Below are 16,343 nucleotides of genomic sequence, written 5' to 3'. Positions count from 1 at the left end.
AAGTGTGCATAAGTGTCTTGTCCACAGCTAGGATATTTTTAACCTTATTTCAAATAATTTTAGGGGTTTTTTTGGACCCTATTAAGGGCAATCATTTGTTGTTCCTTTTGCAAAGTGCCCCAAGCCTGTTGTGCCATTGCAGAGCATATGGATTTTGAACATAGATGTGTAGCTTGTGTATTTTGATTTAGTCTTGCAGCTACAATCTGAGACGTGTGCACTGAGACCAAACATAATGATAAGTATCAGGCACATTTAAACCTAAACAGGAAGAATCTATGACTTGAACAGTTCAAATTGACATTAGTGGGTTTGCACTTTTGTAGCTTTCTGACTATTCATCATGCCTTTTTTACAACACTTTTTCACACTTTCCCACGCGCATGACTTTTACACAATGATGGCTGAGGCTACTATCTGAAGTCTGTCAGTATTAACTAATCCCACATTTTCACATCCATATACCTTTGCAGAGGTGGAAAGAGTCGACAAGTATCGTACGCAAGTTAAAGTACAGTAGCCTTGGTTAAAATTGACTTAAGTAGAAGTAAATATACTGGTTTAAAAAGTAGATTATTCAAAGCTGATTTAAATTACTGAGTTGTTTCCTTTGATACCCAAGGAGCTTGTCTAGTGAAATATGATCTCTCTTTAATGTGCAATACCAACAAACAAATGTAAATCTCCAACCAGGTTGTTTATTTTGAAGTGTGACTTAACCTAAAGTAAAATGGGACAGCTAATTTTAGATGAAATGTGGAATCATTCCCTCTCTACCATGTGTGCTGGTGACCATCATGTGCTGTCATAGCCAAACTACTGTCCAGTTTCATGTAGTTTTCAGACTGTTTGGACGTCCTTGTTTAGGCTTTTAGTGCTTAATTTTTTACTCAGTACTTGATGCTTTTAAAAATGAAGTGAAGAACAACACTTGCCCCAAAATTATACTAAAGTGAAAGTAAAATTACTGATTTTAAAAACTACTCAAAAAAGTACAAGCACACAAAAAGCTACTCAATTTCAATAATCAAAGTAGATGTAATAAGTTACTTTCCACCGCTATACTTCTGAGATGGTAGTGCCTAAGGACACTTAAACATGTGACTGCAGGAGCTGGAGATCAAACCCCCAACCTCCCAGTTGAGAAATCACTGACTCTACCACTGAGAGACAGCCCTCTTTAAACATTTCTGTCTTTCATTCAGGTGGCAGATGCCAAGACCAAAGCTGAGGAGGCCAAAAGTAAAGCCCAGGCTGCTCTGGACAAAGCCACAGCCACCAAAAACAGAGTGGAGAGCTCCAACAATGATCTAAGGGATCTCATCAAACAGATCCGAGACTTCCTCACTCGTGAGTTTTGCAGTGTTGTAGGTTTTTATACTAAGATATTCTGCATTTTACATGTACATTTTAAATATTTACTAACAACATGTAGGCTGTCCGCCTTATTCCCAACCCCCATGATACTTTGCATGAATTCTGGGTGGGACTTTGGTGCCTTCTGTCAAACTAGGATTCTCTAATAAGGACACACAAATCCTGATTATTAAAGTGCTTCAGAGATTAAAATGAATTAACATCATCTGTTCCACCTTAAACAGGAAAAAGAAATAATTCATCGGTCTTTTAGTATCCAGGAATTTTCTCACACAATATGCATGGGTGCATTTAGAGTGTTAGAGTGTTTACATAATAATAAAATCAGTGGCGTTCTGTTGACGGCTTTGGGCACAACCTTAGAAACTTTCAAGCTGATATAGAGCTGAGTCAGAGTTTTTAATCATTAAAGCCTTATTATTTATAAACTAGTCCATCTTTTAAGATGTGCTTTTGTTCAGGCCATGATTCACATAGTAGCCTGTCAGCTTGGTGAAACTGAAATTCTACATGAAGAATCATGAAAGAATCATACATAGACAGCAAATATCATATTTGAACTCCACAACTGTGAAGGCTACTTATTTAACTTCTTTGGTTATTTGCACAACCACAACCAGAGCAAGAGGCACCAAAATGCTGACTTTTCAGGAAATATAACCTCTAATTTACAGCCTATATACAATTAAGTTGGATTTTTAATTTAAGAAAATTAAGCATGATTTGCTAAATTGAGGGTGAATTCCTTTCAAAACAACCCCCATCAATGGTTAGGCACAGGTAGCAACATTTTACTACTCTTGTTTCATTGTCAGAAGTTCTGCCCACAATCATAGCTACTTTAGAGCTTGCAGGAATAAGACGGCTATGTGGTGACAACTTGTTTTACTCTCCTATGTAACTTCTAATGTCTTCCCCTCAGAAGAGGGAGCGGACCCAGACAGCATTGAAGAAGTGGCCAACCGTGTGTTGGAGCTCTCCATCCCAGCTTCCCCGCTACAGATCCGACACCTCGCTGATGAAATCAAAGAACGAGTCCGCAGCCTTTCCAACGTGGACGACATTCTGGAGCAGACACAGGAGGATGTCCGCAAAGCAGAAGAACTGCTGCTGGATGCCAAGAGGGCAAGGTACTCAGAATAGAGTCTACTAACAAAGTTTATTTCACATTTATTCATCCAACCTAAAGTCCAGTTATTGTAAGTTACACTTGTGTTGTTTAGGCATAATGCAGAGGGGGTGAAGACTACAGCAGAGACTGTGAAACAAGCCCTGGTAGATGCCAAGAATGCACAGATGTCAGCAGAAAAGGCCATCGCAAGAGCCAAAGCTGATATTGGGGAGACTGAGGCACGATTGGCTCAGGTAAACAGGAAAACAGCCAACTTTTGACCTACCTTAAAGTCATGACAATACTCACTTTAGCTATTATTTTATTTTGCCTCCATGGTATAAATAGAAACATTTCTTTGGGTTGATAGGGTCCAGACTTTTCTGTTTCACCTGAATTTGTTTGGTATTTTACTTTCTTTCTGCTTCTTTGGTTGTAAAACTCAGTGCTCATTCTTCTTGAATATGGGTTGTTTTTCATAAGTAGAAAATCACTTATTAAACAGGGAGAAATTTCTACAAAAAGTTGACAAAAAGGCATAGCACAGTAAGAATGAATGTTGATCTTACAGTCATCAAGTGACCAGTAACACAACTCCAAATGAGTTGCTTTTGGTTAATTGCATGTCTACAGAATACTGGAAGTCCTTATCAAACATGATTGCCTTTATAACCTTAAAAATGTCAATATTTGGGGCGCAGGTGGCAGAATGGATAAGGCGCGCGCCCCATGTACGCAGGCGGCCCGGGCTCGAATCTGGCCTGAGGCCCCTCACCACGTCTCTCCCCGCTCTCCTCCCTGTTTCCGAATCTATCCACTGTCCTCTCCTCTATCAAATGAAGGCACAAAATGCCCAAAAAATAAACCTTGAAAAAAAAAAGTTAATATTTGAGTGCCAGGTTTTAATTTTTTAATTGCTCACAAGTGGCTCAATAACATCTTAATGTAGGTTTTAAAAAACAAGACCATTATGATTAAAAGATCAATAAAACCATAGAGCAGGGGTGTCCAAACTTTTTCCAGTGAGGGCCACATACAGAAATGTAAATGGATGTTGGGGCCACTTTAATATCCACTGGAGGAGGTATATGGCATTGACTAAGGCAGAAGCAGAATAAAGGAGGAGCTGGGGTGGAGGAGGGTTGCAAGAGCAGCTTGCAGAGAGATTTTATTTCTAGAATTTGCTGCGGGCCAATCAAAATTAGACCACAGGCCTTATTTGACCCCTGGGCCATAGTTTGGACAACCCTGCCATAGAGGAATCATTACTATTAAATTATGTGTTGCCCTTGTGAAAACAGTCCTGTACAAGAAATACACACAGTATCTCACAAATTTGTTCCATTTACATTCCAAACAAGTTATTTCATGAATGTCCTGGACTCGATTTTGAGAAATCCTTCCATGGCACAAAAGAAAACATGTTTTAACCATGTAATTGATGACATTTTATTACTATCTGGCATTCTTTCTTCAGATTGAGTCAGAGACATCCAACAGTGAGAAGGATCTGAATGATGCCATGGACCGCCTGAGCACACTGGGACAGGAGATCACGGCCCTGAAGACCAAACGAGCCAACAACAGCATGGCAGCGGCCCGAGCAGAGGAGACGGCAACCATGGCTCGAGACAAGGCGAACGAAGCCAAGCAGGTGTGTGCGACTGCACAGTGCATGCCACATAGTGCATAATTAAAATCATATACAGCTGTTCACTCATAGAACTCTGTTCTGTCTTAATGCTCAGATTCTGGACGGCCAGCTGACAGATAAATACCATGAGGTGCAGCAGCGGGTCGACACAAAGGCCAAGGCTGTGAAGGATGCCAAGAAAAGAGCCGAGAGCCTCAGAGATGAAGCGAAGGAGCTGCTGAGAGATGCCCAGAACAAGCTGCAGAGATTAGCAGGTGCTTGTTAAATTACTTATTTGTGTGCCTGCATCTTTATACATTAAAAAATAGACAAGGTTTCTGTGTTTAAATCTACTTGGGTCAAGAAAAATATGGCTGCAATAACAATGAAAAACTTCTTTTCAGCTTAAATATTTAAAGAATCTGTCACAGTTGTATGAAAAGTAATTCTTTTTGAGAAAGACAATAGTAACACAAGGTCAAAATTTGCCCTTCGATGAAGTATTTTATATCACACTTCAGGGCAGTGGACCTTCTCTCTTCTCCATGCTGACAAAATGCAACCAAAAAAAAAAAAGAAAAAAAAAAAAACATTTCAGCCATACAAATTTAGATCATTTGAAATAACGCAATTTATAACAGAGAACATCACTGTTTGTGTTCCTCCGTGACCTCACAACTCGCCTCAGTATAATTTTTCCCAAAAAACAAATGTCTTTTGTGCCATATTTACATCATGCTTTGCTAAATTTGCCAGCATAAAATCAAACTTCAAACTTCTACTGCTTTTTTCCTTAATAGAAAATGGCAACCAGCATTAGTTAGCCCACCACCTCCCTGTTTATTCATGGTTTAGACTTTTTGTCTCAATGTTTCTTATTCCAAAATAACATCCACAATCCACTGAAAAGGGCTCTGTAACCCACTTTTGGGTACTGACCTACCAGATCAGAATCATGGCTTTTGAGTGAGACATTCAAACTTTATTTGTATGGCGTGTTTAATAGAGGAGAGTGCATTTTGGATCACTTTTCAGGTGACTGATAAGCTGATAATAGCAGACATGGAACATAACTACATAAAGAAGACTTACTTAAACTATTACAACAAATAAAAAATAATATAGAAAATAAGAGGATGTAAATAAACTGACCTACTCTAATTTGGTATTTTGTATAGGGTTAGTTGTTTAAACCAGTGGTTCCCAAAGTGGGGGTCGGGACCCCTAGGGGGGTCGCCAGACACTAAGGAGGGGTCAGGGGATTCAAGCCAAAAATACAAAGAGCTATTTAAATCTGTATATTTTACCCATCACTTTAGAAAAAATATCCTTTAAATAAGTTTAATTTAAAATAAAACCATAGCTATAAAGTGAGATTTGTGCTTATAATGTGGCCAAAATCTCCTTAAAATGTATATTTTTCTATATGATGTTTGCGCAACATCGGAATCTTAAACCACCTCCAAGGACAGTGGGGGTCCCTGGTCTCTGGCGCTGTTATTTTGGGGGCCAAAAAGTTTGGGAATCACTGGTTTAAAAATTCTAGTTGTCACAGATAAATGTGGTGGTGAATAACCACAAAATGCTTTGGAAAGTATGATCATACAATAAAACAATGAAATGAGAATGAAACATTTGTGAAGTTCAAACTAGGAGTTCCTCCTTTGGTTTTCTCTGGTCCTAGCCAAAGAAACTACTCCACTGAGTTTATCAAATCCTAAAAACCAGATTTGTTTGAATATCATTAAGAGGAATAAACTCTTAAAGTTGCTTTGCCTCTTTTATGTCTGTAAGAGAATCAACAATGGCAATTGTATGCACAACCATGAAAAACAGACCGAGTTGGGCTTTTCATCTCACTCGATGAAAAAACATAACAGGCCAATCAAAAACAGCTGTAGACAGGATACTGGGTTTTCTCACTTGATGTCAAGGAATTTGGTAATCTACTGTAACAAATAAACACTCAGGTCAAGTAGAGTCTTGAGGAAGACTGACTTTGGCACCAAATGCTTTATATTTCTTGCTGTGTAACCATTCCTTAAATTCCTGCTGCCCACAGAGCTCGAGAAAAACTATGAGGAGAACCAGAGGAGGCTGGAGGGGAAAGCTCGTCAGCTGGATGGCTTGGAGGACAAGATGAAAGCCATCCTCAATGATATCAACAAACAGATCCAGATCTACAACACATGCCAGTGATTTACTTCTCCATGCCAGAAGAATTATCAGGATTTTTCAGCTAATTTCTCTGCATTCACTAACTGTTCAATAGACTCTAAGAAAACAAACATAACTGCAACTGAAGTGAACATGCATATATTGTCAGCAAACCATCTATTATGAAGATATTTAATACAGTTGCTATCATATTAAAATATTTATAGCCATGTTCCAACGTGTAATGGTTGTCTTATATCACATATTTAAAATCTAGTTTAAACCTGAGTGCACTATTTTGTTTTTAAGTTGGAAATGTATGGGATAATATTTTATAAAAGTCTGCTGACTTTCAGGTTTTAAATTTGGCTAATGCTATCCATGGTCAACACTGTTTGTGTGTGCCTTTTACTTCACAATCAACAGATTTATGCCATTTTTCATAATTTTCTATAAAGACTTTGTTATGACTGAAGTATATTCTGAGCTGTGCTCAAGATGACTTAACTACACTGTAAACAACAGAACCAGCAATATTTGAGCTAAAATCTGCTAAGATGTAATTGTCAGTGTATTTTCATATACAAATGTGACAGCTGTGTTGTTATGAATCCTATTTTTGTAACTAATCTTCCTTTCATACATATAACATGGAATCAAAGATATGACCGTTTTCTGTGTGAATAAGGTTGACTACTTTTCTTTGCATTTACAAATAGAGAACAGAGAAAACCACCTCTGCCTGGAGTAAGAGGATGGTATTACACTGATGCTACACAGGAATATGGTTGATGGTTGTTTAATTTAATAGTGTATGTGAGCAGCTTAGCTCTGGTCACACTACTATCTATCAAGTATATAAAGCAGAATTTAGCTAAACACTCATCCAGAGTGGATTATAGCAACTTTTTTATTGTGGGACAAATAAATACTTCGTTGTTGAGCAATGTCTAAACAGCTTGTCTGGCATGTCCCACAGTGGTCAGTGTACCTAAAGTGATCCCTTATCACCCTCAAAACACACTTAAAAGACACTATAGTTTGATGTTTTCCTGGGTATGCTGTTTCTCCTGCTAAAAAGAAAGGTAGGACTAATTTGCTGCTAACCATCAATCTGTTATGGTAGCTTTTATTAGTGGCCTGGCTCTGTTCAAAGACTCAAGAATCACCTGTAAAATTCCTCAGTAACTAAGATGTATCTCTAATTTACTGTCCCTGCGTAGAAAAACTTTTAAAGACTTAGGCATGTTGGCCTCATGGTCAATGGAATAGTTCTAAAAATACAACCCTTTACTTTTGCACTTGCCTTTTGTTTGAATTACACACACAGACATAACTTGATGCCATTTAAACCTGATCTCTGCTAAAAGACTTCCTTTTTCTACATTTGAACAGAACCAGGCTTGCCATTTTCTTCTGTTTCTATTCCAAATGCTAAGCTAACTGCCCCAAAGAAAGAAGAGTATGAACCATATTAGTTTCCTTATCTAATTGTATCAGATTGTCAAAATATTTGTATGAATGCTATGCTTGTAATGCACTGTGTGAATATTTGTTCAGCAAATGTACTGTGATGGATTACTCAAGACCTGCAGTATTTTGACTTCACTAAAGAGTAGTAGTATTTTAAAGTAAGTCTCGAGGCGTGCCGTTTTATCTTTGATATGTACTCATTTGTATGACCATTTTTGTTGCATATGAAACAAAAGAAACCAAAAACTAGATGAACACATTTCCCTCAGATCACCAATCATCTGTCACATTATTTTGATACGGAATGCCAAAGCAGTAATACCACAACGAGCAGTAAAGTTTAACTGTATTCAGTTTGTGAATAAAGGTTGTATTACTTAACATATCTCTACTTCGATTTTTTTTAAGATTTTAACTGGTGTCAAAGAGAAATCAGTCATGTGAAAGCCTCCCTATGTGATACGGTACCTCTTTCTAACCTTGACTGCCTCATGGTCTGAATTTACATGCCATCATCTGTAGATCTGCAAGGGTGTAAGATGTCCCAATGCTATTTTTATTGAGCTCTGTCACCAGCTATTGATGAGTCCTCGACAGTCTTCATCTTGGCAGACTGCCTCTTACACATATTTTCCTGCAATGAGTGGCCACCACCATGGATGGCAGTATTAAAAGTAAGCTTACATGATCACAGGAGAGAGCAGAGGAAATCTTTGGTACACTGTTGGCTGAGCAATAAACATTATAATAAGAAGAGATAGAAAAACTATCTCAAAATTGTGGAGAATTTAAACATAAAATTGTGATTCCCACCATCTACTGTACATAATATCAAAATATTCAAAGAATCTGGAAAAATCTCTGTGCTCATGGGACTCGTTTAAGGTCAATATTACATGCCTGTGATCTTCAGGACCTCAGGCAGCACTGCATTTAACACAAACAGGCGTGATTCTGAGCAGGAAATCACTGCGTAGTCTCAAGAACTCTTCCAGAGTTGGCCATGCCATCCACAAATGCAAGTTACAGCTGAAAAGATGCAGAGGAAAACCCATAGGTGACAAATCTGCTGGACTGAGGCAAAATGGAAAACTGTTCTGTGGTCTTTAATGTAAGTCTTTTTAGAAACCATGGACACAGTGGAGCGGGACCATCCAGCTTGTTATCAGCATACAGATCAGAAGCCTGCATCTCTGATGGTATGGGGTGGTATTAGTGTCTATGACATGGACAACTTACACATCTTGAAAGGCACAATCAATGCTGAAAAGTAGACAGAGGTTTTAGAGCAACATATGCTCCAATCCAGACAATATGTCTTTTAGGGAAGGCCTTGTATATTTCCTCAAGGCAATGCTATACCTCATACTGCATCCATCCAACAGCATGGCTTTGCAGTAGTAGAGTCTGGGTGCTGCACTGCTCTGTCTGCAGTCCTGACTTTTCACCAAAAGAAAACATCAGACAAGAATTAGACAACAATCCCCAAAACTCCAATAACTGGTCTCCTCACTTCCCAGATGTTTACAGACTGTCAAAGAAGACAATGGCCATGGCCCTGTCCTCACTTTTTTAGATGTTACTACCACCATCAAATGCAAAACAAGCTCATGTTTTTCATGCAATGGTAGAATGTCTAAGTTTTAAAATCTGATGTATTATTTATGTTCAATTGTGAATAAAATGTAGGTCCTGACTCACCAGATTCTGAAATCACTGCACACTGTTTTAATTTATTTTACACAGAGCCCCAGCTTTTTTGGAATTGAGGTCGAATGAAACCAGATTTTTAAAAAGAGCTAAAACCATAAGTACAAAAATCACAGTATATAAATAAGAAGCAGTATTGAACTGCTGGAAAATTGCACAGACTATTGCACAATCAGTACAGTAAGGTAAAACAGATTTATTTAGTCAAGTGCATTACTGTTGCACATTTTCCTTCAGTGCATGCTGTAACATGTACCAACCCTCCTAATTTGTTCCAGTGTATGTTCTCTCTGTAGTGTCAAATAAGGACTAAGGACGTGCAAAGACAGAAAGAGAGAGGAAGAGCTACAAGTCACGTGAACACACCAGTCAGGAAGTAGGCTGCTCTCCGGTTCGGCCGGGCATCATCATCATCTTCAGTGTATTTTGTCCCAAACAAAGTAGGACTCCAGCCGCAGGGGCTGAATGACACAAACAGACTGAGTCGGTTTTCCTTTGTCGTCTTTTGTTTAAGTATTTGATATCGGTAGATGAAATTTAACAGAAATGGGTCCCGGATAAAGAAGGAATATTCCAGAAACACCGTGGACTACGGGTGGTTTCGAGTGTGGGCAGCAGCGCTGCGGCCCGCTGCCGTGAAGGAGCTTAGCAGCCGGGAGGAGCAGAAGCCATTGTGTGCGAGGAGCGGCATCCAATTCTCACCAAATTGAAGCTCCGTAAGTCACCTGTTTTTATGTCATCATAACTTTAGCACTTCCGTCGCAGTCTGGGGTCACGTTTCACGAGTTGTCATGTATATTTGGTTTGCCAAAATGATGGTAGCCGTATCAGCCGTTTCGTGTCAGTTAGCGTTAGCTTGATGTGGCTAATGACATTAGCTTATCCAAGACGAGGAGCGCTTGATTATACGAACCTTACGGCGCTCCGCTGGAAGACACATATTCAGGACACGTTGTTTTTTTTATCATTAACGAGTAACGGTAACCCTCTGCTATTATTCACCTGCAGTATCAGTTATTTTAAGCCAATAAACCCTAAAATAGTTAATTCATTAAACATTGCAGTGAATGGTGAAGCCAAATTGTAATGTGCGGACTAAGAATTTCGTTAAAGTAATTAAAAATTACATCTTTGGGTAATTAAATAGCCCTTTAATGTAAACCACATAGGGGTTAATTGAAAACAACACAGTCGATGCATTGAGGGCAAACGGCATCAAACAGGCCAATGTATCAATGCCTGAAATGGACGTTCACCTGACACCTCCAGACACCTGTGCCATAAACAAACGCACCTCTGCAGTCGGTTGGCTAAGTTACAACGCTAACAGCCCTGCGGATAGAAAGCTACATTGCTAGGCGTGCTGGCCAGCCCTAATGTACGACAACCATGATTTTAGTAATTGTGTTGTAACGAATGCCGAATAAAATGGCTGATTTAGCTCTTGTCCTTTGTCATTTGACTGTCCAAGCTAGCAGTTTGCCGTTGCAATGCTAAGGAAACGAGTCAACGGTCAATGTCGGGCTAGTTCGGCTAATGTTGTACGCTAGCGTTATGTGTCTCCCTTTGTATGACACAGTTTTTCGGCATGTCTTTTCTGCCGTGTTTGAAACCGCTTTCTAATTTCTTTGCGGCTTTGAAACCTCTGTTCGTCCCTCTGAGATTGTGTGTTTACCTAATTCAAACGGCTAAGGAATACTGTCATGATTACCTTAGTTCAACTTGCACCATGTTGACTTCTCTTATGTAGGACCGAACGAAATGGACCAAATAAATATTTTTTGTATTTTAAGCTGGATGGCGATGCACGATTTATATCCTAGTATTTTATTCTAAATAAAAAAACAAAAACAAAGTCAGTTCCTAGTCAAATTCACATGGGCCAAATGCCAAGCGTCATACAGACACTTTTATCAACAGTATGCCAGCATGTACATGGAAAATAGCATAAAAAGCCTGTTTGTGAAACTTATTATCTTGTGGTCTGAGTTTTGCTCTCAGCGGAGACACGTGAGAGGAGAAACAGACGAATTGGTGGCTTTGGAGAAACATGTGGTTTTATTCAATGCCACATGTTTTACATTGATCAAAAGCATATTGTCTTATCCTTTCTCTCCGTTTGAACATATTTATATATCTTAAAATCTCAATTTATTTTCCAGCCCTAGCCAATAGCACATATTTTTGCTCAACAACAGCAATTTTGATCTCTTGTTTTGATAATTCAGTGTCTTTCTGCTCTCCTCTTCAGGACCCCATCCGTTGATATCCTTCCTGATTCAGTTCTGGGAGAGGTCAGACCGTTATCATCGCCAAGATAGCCGGGCCAGGAAGGAAGAGGCACACCTCAGATCCAGACCCCAGCAGCGGTAGTGATTCCGGCGACGGGCAGCCTGTTAGTGCCAAGTGCCTGAAAATGGCCAGCAGCGGTAGTAGTGGTGTGGCCGGTAGTGAGACAGCGGGCCGTCGTGGTGGGGCTCAACAAAGAGGAGGCAGTGGAAGGGACAACAGTTCAGACCTGTCTTCTAGTACCAGTAAGAAGAAACAGAAGGACAGAGCAAATCAGGAGAGTCAAGAGGCCAAGAGGGCAGCAGCTGCAGCTTTAGACGGGGTTATTGCAGAAGTCAAGAAAGGTAAGTAGGACTTGAGGTGTTGTATAACTAACTCATTAGTCAGCTCAGTCATCATCATCATGTTGCCTTATTCAGCCTTATTTACATTCTGCAAAATTGCGAGGGAACACACAATTAACAATTTGTGTTATGCTGCAGCTTCCAGACCTGTTTGACAATTTCTGTGTAACTTTGTAAGCTTGGAAGAAGTTTGTATTGTATGTATACTGATGCTCTCAAAGATTTTAATGTATTATTGTGCGAATCCATCTCTAAAGTCTCACACAGTTAATTTTTATGTATTTCCTTTAGCAAATATTTGCAAACCCAGCTCCTTTAAATTGTCTTCTTCCATGCCTTTGTTGTTGTAATGCTACTTTTCTGTGCATATTATTTACACTAACTGCTGTAAGAGGACTAGTGTGGTGCTGGTAGCATAAAAATGTATTTTACAACATACTCTTAATTTCTTTAGAGCAGTGTTTCACAAGCTGATTGCCGTTTTGTTGATTATGCACAAGTCTGCAGCCAAGTTCGCTCACATCCTTCAGCTGTTGCTCCACTGACTAATAATTAGTGGCAGTAATACACAAAAAATGTAGCAATGTGCCTTTAATGCAGTGAAGCTAGTGAACATTTTTGATTAAAGTTTTATTTTGTTTGACAGCAAAGATGGGATATAAGTATTAATTTTTGGTCTGAACCAAAAGAACTTTGTTTATGAACAACAAAATTTGCTTTGACTCCTTAAAAAAAATCAGGTTTTAAACAGTGGCTTTCAGGTGTTACAAAGCAGTCTCGTACTTTGTAGCTGTCTGTTGCAAAGCAAAATGTACTGCTGCAGTTACAGGTGTAGTAAACAACGCATTGACAAATGACATCAGTGTTAATATTATTAGGGTTGTGAATCATCAGAAGCCTAATAATAGATATAAGAATATTTATACTGAGATGCAGTGTAATTGTATTTTAAATAATTTGCACTTTATGTTTTTATGCATTTTTTTTAGCAATATGTGCTTTTTTAATACCCAGAAAGGAAGTTTTTCAGCATCTGTTTAATGTAATAACCAAACTGTCAAGTATTTATTTAATAACAACATAGTAACAGCAGAAAACTGGCATTGCCAACGTCATGGTAAAATTTTTAAATAGCTTTCCACATTAGTGACAGACTGAAATCATTGCAGTTAGGACAATCTGATTCATTCATATTTAATTAAATAGGCTTGGACTAGAGCTTCTACAATATTAGATTTTTTATTAGTAATAGGTGTTTAATTGTACTGAAATCATATTCTTCAGCACTTAAGCAGTTGTAAGGTTTTTAGATGTTAGTTCAGTATTGAGATTAAGTTATTTACTGCTGCTTTTACCAATTCTTGCTCAATCCCCATGAACTATGCAAACCTGACCAGGAATTAATTCAATTAAAAATAATTTTATGGCCTGAAAACAATCTTATCACTTTAGTTAAGGCGATAAATTTATAATTCTATTTGTATAAATGTAATATTTGTATGACAACAGGCCAACCCTTTGCATGCAAGAATCAATACAATATTGACACAAAGTATCACTGCTCAAAAATGGGTTTCTGGAGCAGTGATAATAAACTACAAAATAAGCATTTTTGAGAGGATACAATATAGACTGCTTCTTTCTTGTCCAGTTTAACCAGTGTTTTAATTGTTAAATGCTTTTTAAGTGGATACACACAGTTGCATGCTGCGTGGATTTTACTTATTTGGCTTTTCCTGTTTTGCTGTTGCATTTGTTTTGTTTTATTAACTAGTTGTCCGCTGTATTTCTGACTGAGAGTGTAAGTCATCAGTGCTCTTGAATGATTTGGGAAATTTTTAGGCTGAAAAGAAAACTTTATTCGTGCTTGTGGTTAGAATTAGAGCTATAGGCTACCATTAAAACACTGAGGCCCACACCCAGCATTGGTGTTTCATTATGTAACAAACAAACATTTAAATACAGTGAACAGGTGTTGCTATTATATAGTTTGTCCAACAGAAAGCACTAACAAGTTACTTTTTCCATTGTAGGACATCACTTTGACTTCACAACAATCTACCAGTATTGTATTTTTAAAAAAATTTGTTGGATGTAGAATTATATTAAACACATTAAATGTTAGAAATGACCAGGGGATGTTGGTACACTGCTGGCATTAGGATTTAATCAATCATGAGTGTGGGACTGTGTTTGAAAGGTTTTGTACATTCAGTGTGATTTAGAAAGAGAATTAACATTACCATCATAATGATTTCTTGGGCCTCTAACAATTGTGTAAATGTATACCTTGGTAATTATTGGTATTCCTCAATTAGGAAGTTTTCATTCTTAAAACGGCTTTTATGTAGCCACATTTTTCTGCCACAGGTTAGTTACAGAATGACTGTATTCTCCCTACGGAGATTATACATAATATGTATTTTTGTATTGTAGCTAATTTCAAATCTGGTTAAATGCAGATTTTATTTGCATTTGGTTGATTGGTCTAAAGTTACAACACATGATCTATTTGAGTACTGTTTATTTAACATGGGATCACAGTGCAGTTCTTGTTTTGTTGAGTTTGGTAATGCTAGCAATGCTATTATGACTGCTTTTGATCCTCCTTGCAGGTGAACATCCACATGTCTATCCTGAATATGGTCACCTATTCAGTCAAGGAAACATACTTGAGTGTAACCTTATACAGCTTAAATACAACATCATCTCCAGTTGTAGATCCAAATGCTGCCAAGACATTGTGCTCTTAGTTGCTATCGATGCTATCCAAACATCAACCTTGTTTACATCAAGGTAGAAGACCATTATGACAGCATGGCAGTAGCCATTAACCAGGGCTACTGCATCCCATAGTGGAAGGTGCTAGCTTAAGGCATGGCATTTAACCAGAATTATGGAGCTTAACTTAGAAAATTATTAACAGTTAATAGTCGTACGGAATAATCCTGGCGCCGACTACTAACTTAAGTTGGTTGTTTGAGCACATCTCCAGTGAATATGATTAAAGGTGCACAAAACTACAGTAGACACAATCTATCCTAGAAAAAGTAGATTTAAGACACAGTATGATTTCCTTTTTCAGAGTTTTTTGAGCAATTGTTGGATGTAGCTTGTTTAACATTTGGCTGGATCACAATTTTAACACACTGCAATGTTTGAGGTTTCCAGTGTTTGATGTAGTGATTACCTATAGTTAAGATTAATTGTAACTTTTTAAGTAAAAGTTAATTACTTTTTAGAAAGGCAGTCATAATGATTATCCAGAAAAGCTTCACATAAAAATCTAAGTTCATTTGTTATGACCAAAAACACAATGCATTAAAACACTGTTTCATTGTGTGTTAATGTGTGGAAGTCCTCATTGATAATGCAGTTTGATGTTTCACGCAGTCATGAGAGTGTACACTCGAGTACTGTGGCATGGCTGTCCTGGAGTCACCAGCTAGAAGGGATTGGATGTTGCTCCTGACCTTTCTAGAGTGATTTGAGTTCGAGGGGTTGAGCTAGAATGAAGAAGTTATTGTGGGAAAGTTGAGGCTCTCTAGTTGTTGTCGTAGGCTAAATCTAAACGTGAGTGTACATGACTCCTGGAAGGATATTTTGTGTACGTACTTCAGGAATGGTATTTTAATTTTTAAACCACTCACACTTTTTGAGGTCACAATGAAAAATGGTAAATGTTTTTGTTTTTTCCTGATGTGTCATGCTTATGATCCTGTTTAAAAGCATGTTTATTGCTTGTAAGCATGTTGATAATTGCTGTCGTACATTTGTTTACGTGGTTCAAGTTTGTGTAGCAACGGGTAATTTTAGATGTCCCATCTGCTGTTGTCACTGTACTTTGTGCTTCAGTTTGTGCCTGAGCACTCTGAACTGACCCACTTGAGCATATGGGTGCACTGGTGTGCCATGTTGAATATAGGAGAATGTGCTTTTCAATCTGTATGTCTTTATTTACTGAGCATGTTAAAGACACATGATGTTCTTTACTGGTCTAACTTAAAAAAGAAACCAACAGGATTCCTATGATTAGTGTTTGTCCATGTGGGCATTTTTAATGCTTTGGGTCCGTATTTGCCAGATGGGATCAACTGCTCTGTCTATTAATAGATTTTAAAGACCTCACTACAAACTCAACATTGTCATGTGCACTAGGCATAGCTTACATTTATAAATTTGTTGTAGTCAAACTGTAAAGAGAAACTTCATTACATCAGTTTTACGCCTTGATGATGCATCTTTTGGT

At 38.1% G+C, this 16,343-nt stretch overlaps 2 protein-coding genes across 7 annotated transcripts in view; both read left to right on the top strand.

Annotated features, from left to right (window-relative positions):
- The window catches only part of lamb2 (laminin, beta 2 (laminin S)), a 73,553-nt gene extending 65,421 nt beyond the window's left edge, over window positions 1–8,132 (top strand). For both annotated transcript variants that reach the window (XM_041798592.1, XM_041798590.1), the window contains 6 exons: window positions 1,206–1,350; window positions 2,300–2,507; window positions 2,601–2,742; window positions 3,966–4,142; window positions 4,237–4,396; window positions 6,184–8,132. In XM_041798592.1, coding sequence (XP_041654526.1) covers window positions 1,206–1,350; window positions 2,300–2,507; window positions 2,601–2,742; window positions 3,966–4,142; window positions 4,237–4,396; window positions 6,184–6,320 — 969 coding nt within the window. In that variant the 3' untranslated portion in view covers window positions 6,321–8,132. The remainder of the gene's footprint in view (window positions 1–1,205; window positions 1,351–2,299; window positions 2,508–2,600; window positions 2,743–3,965; window positions 4,143–4,236; window positions 4,397–6,183) is intronic.
- Window positions 8,133–9,854: 1,722 nt separating this feature from the next.
- Window positions 9,855–16,343, top strand: part of usp19 (ubiquitin specific peptidase 19) — a 29,638-nt gene continuing 23,149 nt past the window's right edge. For all 5 annotated transcript variants that reach the window (XM_041798813.1, XM_041798812.1, XM_041798811.1 and 2 more), the window contains exons 1-2: window positions 9,855–10,177; window positions 11,713–12,094. In XM_041798813.1, coding sequence (XP_041654747.1) covers window positions 11,878–12,094 — 217 coding nt within the window. In that variant the 5' untranslated portion in view covers window positions 9,855–10,177; window positions 11,713–11,877. The remainder of the gene's footprint in view (window positions 10,178–11,712; window positions 12,095–16,343) is intronic.

This window comes from Cheilinus undulatus, linkage group 11 (genome assembly GCF_018320785.1).
Source record: "Cheilinus undulatus linkage group 11, ASM1832078v1, whole genome shotgun sequence".
NCBI lineage: Eukaryota > Metazoa > Chordata > Actinopteri > Labriformes > Labridae > Cheilinus > Cheilinus undulatus.
Note: the sequence above shows the minus strand (reverse complement) of the source record. Positions and strands in the feature narration are given on the sequence as shown.